This window comes from Agrilus planipennis, unplaced genomic scaffold (assembly GCF_000699045.2).
Source record: "Agrilus planipennis isolate EAB-ADULT unplaced genomic scaffold, Apla_2.0 scaffold369, whole genome shotgun sequence".
Classification (NCBI taxonomy): Eukaryota; Metazoa; Arthropoda; class Insecta; order Coleoptera; family Buprestidae; genus Agrilus; species Agrilus planipennis.
Genome location: NW_020439020.1, coordinates 33,278 through 43,243, shown reverse-complemented (window position 1 = coordinate 43,243; position 9,966 = coordinate 33,278). Strand labels below are relative to the sequence as shown.

The 9,966-nt window shown below is 33.3% G+C and overlaps 4 protein-coding genes across 4 annotated transcripts in view; 2 read left to right on the top strand and 2 right to left on the bottom strand.

Moving 5' to 3' along the window:
- LOC112903874 (H/ACA ribonucleoprotein complex subunit 2-like protein) overlaps positions 1-3,391 on the top strand; it is a 9,904-nt gene extending 6,513 nt beyond the window's left edge. The window contains exon 3 of the mRNA XM_025976258.1: positions 3,232-3,391. The gene's annotated coding sequence lies outside the window, so the exon portion shown is untranslated. The remainder of the gene's footprint in view (positions 1-3,231) is intronic.
- Positions 1,994-3,391, top strand: LOC108743242 (H/ACA ribonucleoprotein complex subunit 2-like protein). Its single transcript, XM_018478718.2, has 2 exons — positions 1,994-2,271; positions 2,335-3,391. Exons 1-2 carry the CDS (start codon positions 2,091-2,093, stop codon positions 2,640-2,642), a joined length of 489 nt encoding a protein of 162 aa, XP_018334220.1. The 5' UTR covers positions 1,994-2,090; the 3' UTR covers positions 2,643-3,391.
- LOC108743239 (rho-related BTB domain-containing protein 1) lies at positions 3,375-6,300 on the bottom strand. Its single transcript, XM_018478716.1, has 7 exons — positions 6,108-6,300; positions 5,556-6,044; positions 5,352-5,498; positions 4,919-5,293; positions 4,571-4,849; positions 4,231-4,464; positions 3,375-4,117 (listed from the first exon to the last, which is right to left on the bottom strand). Exons 1-7 carry the CDS (start codon positions 6,285-6,287, stop codon positions 3,827-3,829), a joined length of 1,995 nt encoding a protein of 664 aa, XP_018334218.1. The 5' UTR covers positions 6,288-6,300; the 3' UTR covers positions 3,375-3,826.
- Positions 6,301-8,226: 1,926 nt separating this feature from the next.
- On the bottom strand, positions 8,227-9,733 carry LOC108743241 (GDP-fucose transporter 1). The gene is made up of 5 exons (XM_018478717.2): positions 9,534-9,733; positions 9,276-9,474; positions 8,983-9,208; positions 8,635-8,927; positions 8,227-8,574 (listed from the first exon to the last, which is right to left on the bottom strand). The coding sequence occupies exons 1-5, from the start codon at positions 9,596-9,598 to the stop codon at positions 8,359-8,361; spliced, it is 999 nt and encodes a 332-aa protein (XP_018334219.1). The 5' UTR covers positions 9,599-9,733; the 3' UTR covers positions 8,227-8,358.
- Between the last annotated feature and the right edge of the window lie 233 nt (positions 9,734-9,966).

The window sequence follows — 9,966 nt, the reverse complement described above, 5'->3', positions numbered from 1 at the left end:
TTCCTTCCAAGTACAGCCTCAGACATTTTAAAGTTTTCACTCTTTATACTTACCGCTGCTTTAATTTTTTTTTGTGATTATGTAGCCTAACCCCTCCTGTATTTTCAATCCCTCCCATAATGTTGTTAATGTTTGGTTCCCCTGATACTACCATTTTTCTAAAAAAGTAAAAGACCACTTTTAATTCTCATTTGTTCCAAACATTCCATTTATACTTTTATTACTTTTAAGAATAAACAAAAACTCACACTTTTACAAATACACAACAATTTAATCAAGTAAAAGAAAAGATAAGTTAGGTAAAATATTAACTCATTAATGTCAGGAACACTTTATTTTCAATTTTATAGGACAATACAGTGTTTTTTACTACTTTTAATTTTAAGATATCAGTTCCCTGCACACAGGTGTTTTTATATTTCTGCAGGCTTCTGAAAACTGCCTTATTAATAAATAAATAATATCTGTTTTCACCATCCTACATATAATTAAAAAAGGTAAAAACTAATAATTTTAAACCATCTTAAAAACTTCTGGTGATAATATTAAAACTCACACACAATCTCTCTCTCTTAAATTTAAATGCCATGGTTACTTGTAATTGCAGGAAAAATATTTTCACTGATTCTTTTCTCTGTGTGTGGGCGGAGCGCCATTAGCCACTACATTAATATATTATATGAATTTGAGGACATTAAACTGATTAGGAACAATAAAACGACATAGCTGAAAGTTCGTGAGCATTTTTTAACCGCTCTATTGAACTGATTCTCTGTTAATAACGTGTATAACTTTAAATTAAATAATCTGTACTGTAGATAGCTACATATATCGTACGTATGAAACAGAATTATACACACAAAAATACATTTATTCTAGCGCACACGTATTTATACCAAGTGGACGCTAATATATGTATAAGAAATATTTTTTAAATGATGTGAATACAGAGTACAGCGCAAATTGCACTTGCTATTATTTTATTTAGAGTAGCATTTTTCAATTCGAAAAATAAAAATTAAGAAAGTTGTTTCTACTGCATTCTTACCTTTTAATTTCTTGAAATTTTCACAAATAACGTTAGTTAACTTACAACAAACTCACACAACATTTATTTCACTATTTAACTTTAATTTAACGTTATTTATGCACACAAAAGATCAGTAATCAACCAGATTTGGGGCAAATTAGTAGCATTTTTGACGTAAAAAATGTCTATAACTCGCCATTCTTTTTTCAGAATAAAAATAGTTCATGACATTGGAATGTCTGGTGGTTTTATTTTGCCGGCTAGGGCTTTTGACTCTTATCTATGGACTCTGATCATAGATAATGCTTTTACCAAGTTCATGAATTAAGATTAATGACGTTACTGCAAATATTTTAAATTTTTGTATTTTTATTTGAAATAGATATAATAACAGTAAGGCACAATAAATTAATGTTTTAGTAACGGTACAGGAGACTAAACGACATTTGATAGTCTTGTATCTATACTCGTGTTTGATAGATAAGTTTCATACATTAGTTCACTAATACCATAAATTTGTAGAAATTGTAGGGAGCGCTGACATCGAATGGTAAACTACAATCATGCTCCTATAGAAGACATATATTAATGGACGTGCCTCAGCCGTATGTCGTTGTAATAATTTCTTGGCTCGAAGAGTGAGGGAGATGGCATATGGTTTCCGACTAGTGTTATCTCTTTCATTATACGCTTACGAACTATTGTGAAGGAGATGGATATTGTCCGAAACTTCATTCCTTCTCTTTTTTGTGTTGTACCACAATTCTGACCGCTAAGGCATGTCCCTAGTAAAGGTCGATGTGTTGAATTAAGCCAACATAGTGATTACAGCGCCTTACTATTTTATCCAAATTTTTGGGACACTTATAGTACTCCCTATGATTACTCCAACATCATACCAACCTCCATAACCATAGATTACAAACTGTATATATATATATCTTTAATCATCTTTAATCTATGCACATGTCTATGCACCATAACCACGAAGATTGTTGTTGGTTTACGACACGTGCTGGTTACGAAGAGGCTTTAATTGATTTTTGTTAAATGAAAAAAAATGGGAAAAATCAAACATAATGAAGTTGCGGGTGATATTGACGCAGATATAAATAATTTGACAGTACAAACAGAGGATACTGAATTGTCCTACGAAGAAAAGTTGAAGTACGTTAATGTCATAGCAAAACCCATGGCATCCAAGAAACTTGCAAAGAAAATATTTAAATTAATAAAAAAAGGTGAAATGATGTGTTTCTCAATTTTCCTATTTTACAATATGCTTGATTGTTGTGTAATTGTAGCGTTAAAACACAAAACATACATAAGGAATGGATTAAAAGACGTCCAGTCTAGAATACGGAGAGGTGAGAGAGGATTAGTAATTTTTGCCGGCGATGTTTCTCCTGTGGAAATAATGATACATATTCCGGGTGTTTGTGAGGATAAAGAAATTCCTTATTGTTATGTTCCATCCAGGTATGATCTGGGAAATGCACTGGGGACAAAACGTGGTTGTTTAATGGTATTAATAAGAGAAAAAGATGATTATAAGGATGCTTTTGATGAATGTAAAAGTGAAATTAAGAATCTTGCTTTACAATTAGAGTAGTAGTAGTAGTAGTAGAAGTATTTTTCTGAAACTTCATTAGAAAAGTTTTTATTAAAACAAGTTTAAGCAACATCTGTGCGTTAGGGTATGAATTACTTCAATAAAACGTTTAAATATAGAGAAAACATTTAATGTTAATTTTTGGGTTTCTAATATGTATTATAAAACACTACAAAACATTTGCCATCAAAATAAGTATCAATGAAAATAATATACTACATTTTTCTTCAACATATAGATAAAAAGAGAACAACATAGTTGCATTTAGACATGCTTTCTTAATATTGGTATTAAAATTGTGTATGGAAAAAGAAACTTTAATATTGCTTTTTTTGGTATCTATATGATTTGCATTAACAGTTTCTAGGCATTTAGATGATGTGGCAGCAATTTTTTTTACTCACGATAGTCACTCACGAATCTATAATATTATGTATAAAAGACACAAGAAACGATTTTATAAATACAATTCGATAATACTAACGAAATAAGTTACAATTAATATTTCACGATATTGATAACATGTACACTACTACAAGCAAATTGTTGGATTTTTAGGAGATAATCTTCACAAATATCTGGCAGAAAGGTAATCGTAATTTATTAACTGTACATGTTTGATAATAATTATTATTCGAAGAAAATTGACTAACTAGTAAACATTGTACAGCTCTTGTTCGATTTATCGTTTCTTTGGTCTATGAGATTGCAGTGCAAAAAGAAGGAATGTAATTGGACATTCAAAAGTTGATTTTATTTTTCTACAGTAATACCCAAACTTTACATTTTTTCCTTTGGACAATTAGATATTTTATTTTAGCCGAAATTGTGTGCGCTTATATAGAAAATATTATCTCCAGAACAGTTTCAGGCCACTGGGAACTAGTGTAAGTGTATCAAAATTGCCACTATGTATACTGCTAATAAAAGAGGCCGGAAACTGTTTCCTTCCTGTACCAAGTTTGTTGCTTGGCTGGCAGTTTTACCAATACAGAGTGTAGATAATTGAATAAGTTTTTATTTGATAATCTGTTAATAATTTTGATAATACTAATAAAAAAAAAAGAATTAACAGTGAAAGGGAGCTAAACATGGTTCTAGTGTTTATAATTTCACTACACTCTGTACATCTAGGTGTTTAAATTAACTGAATAGGAATTGGTTGAATGCCACAAATGAAGTGCTTAAAAATGGCCCGCGAGCGCAGGATCGGACTCTGCTTTCCGCGAAAAACATAAACAGCCTGAGTTGGATTTTAGGGTGTGTCTGTTTTCTCTTTCTCGTTCCACCATGCACTTTTGATAATAGTCATAGTCTTTGAGGTACCAAACTGGAGGCCAACGGTGCTCCACCAGGTACGCCTGATTATCAGGGTGCAGAAGACGCAAACTCCGCGGCGACATCTTACACAACTTGTTATAATTTACGCAAAGATGGTTCATGCACCAGTCGGCGAGTTGATGAGCATTATGTAACTGGTATATGCAATGAAAATGGTATCAATGTTGTTTTATTAAAAATACAAACAATTTTTAATGCTTATTTTAGTGGTTCCAAAAGGAGACTTTAATCGGATACAACTACTTACCTTAACCGGTTCCAAAAGTCGAAGACATTGTTCGATGGTTTCGTTATTCTGCATGTGCTCTAAGTCTTCTATGACACGTTTTTCGACCAAATTAACCAGACGAAGTAGGCATAACCGATTAGCAAGCTCCAAAAGATTAACACATCTTGAAGCAGAAACGGGTGGAATGTCGTCGGTGTACATATAACAGAGCAACTTATGAAATGTGTATTCTCTGACACCAGGAAATTCAATCTAAAACACAACAGTAACATCGATTACATTCATTTTCCTTTCAGAGCGAATCATGGAAAAAACTATAACCTTTTGTTAGTTCAGATAGAAATAAGAAAGTAGTTACCACTTTGGCTTGACTTTCTCGAAAGTCGCCGCTGAACATTGCCTTCATCACATCGCAACGAGCAGCGAGCATAGATTTGTGAGCTGCACAAGCACCGTCGTCTAGTTCAAAAACGATGTCAGCAAAAAGATTTTGATCGAGACAGACGTCCTGGAATTTTCGTTTCAGACATGACTCGTGAATCTGTCTGGCAGACGCCCCTGCATTACCTTGTTGCAGATCTACCAATAAATCGCATAATTGACTGATTTCTAAGAACTCAGCTGCGTGCCGGATTTCCTAAATAATAAATTTCGAAATATACACAATAATACGACACACGAATCAGAATAAAAGATTTTGTCCTACCTGAAAATCGACTTGTCGTTGATCAATCATGCCTGTGTACATGAATTGTAAGCATTGTTTCATAGCAATCGGAGTAATCATTTTCCCAAGGGTTACCACCGTCTGTCCTTCAGACTGAATACTGCGGATGGACTGAAATGCGGGATGGTTCAGATCTCTTCCTGGAGGCAATGTCTGACAGCTAGCTCTTCGTTTCCATATACGTTGTTCAGCCCTTATAAGACTTTCTGTGTCATCACTGAAGTCGCCCAAAGAGCTAACCATACTAGAATCGCTGGTACTACGAGTTATGTCAGCATTAAGTTCCAGCGCCAGGAGTCGATAAAATGCTGGACTTGCCGAGGCAACTACGAACCGATGAACAGGAAAACCTACCTGAAATAGTTTAATTTACATGTTAAACCTTTACATGTTGCTGTTATATAATACTTACCGAACCCGCAACGAGAACGAGATCTGTGTGAGAGCGATTGATCCATAGGTATCGAAGATGATCCCCGTAATCGCTGTCACCCACTTTTATTTCAGGTTTTGGTGGTGGAGGAGGTTTAAACGGCGCTTGTAGTAACGGCCGCTGAACCTAAATAATAATTTAACAATGGATATATAAGGTTAATTCAATAATACAACAACAAACCTTCTTAAGATTAGTTTGCCAGAAACGTTGCTGCCTTCGGGCAATAAGTGCGGCTCGGATGGCGTTCTCGAAGACTTCGTTAACGCCGTAATAAGTTAGGACGGACGTTTCATAATAGTAAAGGCCCAGTTCCCGGGCTACGTCACGGGCCTCGTCGGGCATGACAAGGTCACTTTTGCGCGTCGCCCTCACAAACGGGCTACGATCGCGAAAGAAGCTCAAGTATGCTTCGTCCCGGTACATAAATCGTAAATCATTTTTACAACCTACCAATAGAACTGGCGTGTTCGGACAGAAACGTCGTATCTCTGGGTACCACATCAAACGACAGTTGCGCAAGGAGACAGGATTGTTGATGCTGAAACAAAGTAGAACGACATCGGAACGGCCGTATGCAAATCTGCGGTCTTTTTCGTGATCCCCGAATGTGTCCCAGAGACGTAACGAAACATTTACACTGTCCACCACATCCCAAGAACGTTCTAAAACCTACAACAACAAAAAATAATCTACAAGTAAGTTTATTTATTATACGTCTTATACTTGACTTACATCCTTATAAATACGGTACTGGTCAATTGCCCATACAGTCGGTACATGGGTAGCAAGTAGCCGCGCAAGAGAAACTTGTTGATTACAAGCCCTTGCACAAATTAAACGAGTTTTTCCGACAGCTGTATCGCCGACCACCACGCACTTAACCAGCTCCTGATGAGGCTGTTCATTATCCATGCCCAAAACCCATCACCGCTACTCTCCAACCTTCTTCATCCTACTAATCGTTGTTGGAAAGCCAGGAGAATGTTTATTTGGGTATTTCGTCCTTTTCTATTTCTTTTTATATACTAACTAAACATAAATAATAACTACTCTTCAAAACGCTAAGCAATTCCTCATCTTCGCCCTCTGAAACAAAACATTCGGATGTTTATATTTTAATAAATAAATTTTCTTGAAACTCACTTTCCTTATGGATAAGTTTTAACAAGTAACAGCTTATACAATCAATTGTTTATTCATATTTTACAAGTTCGATGTTAGGCTCGCATTTCCTTTTTTCAGCAGGTGAATAATTTTGTTCATTTTTCTCGTATACTAAAATATATGTGCGACTTGATGTCTGCTTTATTTCGTACATATCTCAACGTAGGCAATTGTCACTTTTCGTTTATCATGCGTGTTCTTTCTGTTGCCTAAACGTTCATAATGTTGAGCGACAAAGTGAAGTATCGAACCAACCCATTTAATGCAAATTCATTGATATTTTTTTAAAGGTATAATGTATTGGTAGTAATTAAAATTCATTCGTTATATGCAAAATTTCATAGTTTTATACATTTATAACATAATATAAGACCTAAATTTAGTTTTGGTGGCGTGCGTTGTTTATACATACATATGTATACATATAAGTATGTTTGAAAGAGTAATGAAATGATAAAGAAGTTATTGTTTTAATTTTATTATTATTCAACTTCAGGAAATGCGAATGTTTCAGTTATGAAGTTATGCTTTAAAAGTATAATTATAAATTGTTACTTACTCTTTGTACCTACCACGAATCTTATAACATTTATAAATAGTTGCGTCAAAAGAGTTGGGTCTTATTACTACTTGACAAAATACTTTTTTTGTTAGCACGCCAATTATCTTATTGAAACGGAAATTAAATATTGTCATAGTAAAAATGTCAACAAAACAAAAGCAGCAAAAACAAATCACTTTGTGTCTACATACGAAATATTTTTTAAGAAAGCTAATTTGAATTATTAAGACAAACAGTACAATAATAAGTAAATGTGTTAAGGCAAATAGTGCTTTTACATCATGCAATTAGATGTAACGACAAGCTAATCTGCCATGATTGTTTTTCTAAAATTCGAAAAAACAGGAGACATGTAATTATGAAAGTAATAACTTTTGTGCTTTTATTTTAGCACCACTATTGACAATATAAAATGACGATCATTAATAATTCATTTATTTCACTTACTTTACTAATCACTCAGACGTTGGTGTTCAGTTAAAGAGAGACTTTCACCGATGGTGATGTTGAGTTAAAATATAAATTGACGAAAATAGGCAACGACGTTTCGGTTTTTTTGAATCTTTTATTGAAATATAAGAAAAAATATTAGAGAAAGCGACAGCACACCCGACATAGCTACTAGCTGCGCCGTAGCCGCGCATCATTCGCGCACTTCACTCTCGTACTTCTGTTTTTGCATAATGGGCAGACTTCAAATAAAATACTTATTAATTAGTTAACCCACGCCGGCGGCGTTGAAACCGTATTTACTCTCAGAAGAAAACAAATAATTATTTTGGAAGTGAGCCGTCTTTACTTCACCCAATTTTTTTTTTAAATTATAAAATAAGAAATACCTGCTACCTACATTATTAGCATTTTTTTGTTACGTTCAGTATGCTTTTTTGGTGTTATCTGCTGATAATAAACACAATAATAACACGATTTACCAGGTTTCTGTTAGTTAATAAATTGTTCAAACTTTGCAGTATACAAATATCAAAATTGAATGCACAAATAAAGCGACTCATATTGATTTATTTCTGTGACGTTGTATGACCGAGGTCATTTATTTGCTGCGAGGATTTTGAACTTTTCTTACTAGCGAGGTGCGGGAATTAAATGAACGTACAATACACACAATAAATTCAAAAATACATCAATATTTCTTTACAGAATATTGAATTAAGACACTTTTATTCTTTTCTTAATAGGAATTACTTTAAGTAGATAACTGCAAAAATCGTTTATTTCTTAAAATGAACAGCAAAACAATTAACTGCCAAGTTTTTCATAATTTAGGGACTCTTTGTGCTTCCTTTCCATTTCCACTTGTTTTGCTCTGGCATACCCTGCACTTCCTAGCAGTACAACTGAGTTAGAAAACCACCACAAAAGTGATTTGCTTTCTTGATACCAGTAAGTGGCAAGTACAGTTTGAGCACACGCCTTCGCCGTTCCCGAAATGTTGTGAGTTAGGGCAGATGTATACTGGAGTAAAAATAAAAACAATATAGATAAAATTATAAAATTATGATGTATGTGATTTACTTTTATTTGAAGGGAAGTAAAAAATCCAACTGAGAAACCACAGATGCCCCCCATTATCATTATAAACCAAAACGTGTAATCATAAAGTCGTTTATACTCTAAGACATTGGAAAGTTCTCCATTTGTAAGCATTAAAAGAACAAACAGAAAACTTGAATACACGTTATTATAATAAGACAACAACCAAACTTCCTGTTTTAATGATGGTAATGCCCTTTTCGTAAAAATTGAATACAGGGAGAGCGAAAGAGATGCTAAAACTCCATATATTGTACCACTAATAGATAAACTTCCTAGAATTACTTTAATCAATATCTTTGTGATGTAAATATAAAATACAATACATGCCTGCAAGACTTTCTTGATCAACTCCTAAATAAAACCCAAGAATAATGACTGCACAGAAGAAGAGACATTTACCAGATGTCTTTTCGCCCAAAATTAGATAAGTGAAGGCAACATTAAATATTGTAGTCAACGATCTACCTATGTAGTAAAATGTTACAGAAACGTATTTTAAGCATAAATTATTCATTGCAATCATCATGGTAAACAACACAGAAACTGGAAAAACCTAAAATTACTTTTTAAGTTAGTTTCTACAAACATTACTTTTAATTCATAAGAATTGGAAAAAATACCTCCTTCAAAGTCTCTTTCTTGAAAGGACTTGAGTCCGGAAAATTGCAATATGATGGAAAGACTTTGCTTAGCAATTTCATACAGTAACATACAAAAACAGACATCATTGTTTGGAATAAAGCGATAAACATTGGTGCTTCCAATTCAATGCTACTTAAAAGTGCTTTATTAACAAACACTGTTAAAATAGATATAATCCTGAAAACAATTTAGTAGTAATCAATAAATAAGATAATGCCAAATATAAAATGACTAACCAATAACCAGACACAACTAAAAAAATTGTAATGTATTTATTAAGTAAGCTAACTTTTTCAGGCATTTTTGTTTCGCTGATGTTAGCTATTATGAACGCATTTACAATTTGATAAAAATAATCTGGTTAATATCTTGATTCTCATGTTATCATTATTTTAAATAAACTGAGTTTATCACCAGCTATGTTATTAATTTAATTTATTAAAATTGATTATAATTAATAATCATAGATGTTAATAATAAAATTATCTATGATAATAGCTGAAGGTTAACTTCTTATCTATAGTTAACATACATCATGTTATAGGTACATTCCACTAGGCGCTCATAAACAAATTAGAAACATGAAAAGATTCAATTAACGTACTGAATGGAATGGAATTTTCAATTATATTATGAGCGTAGTGGAGTGGAGAGTGGAACGTACTCTAT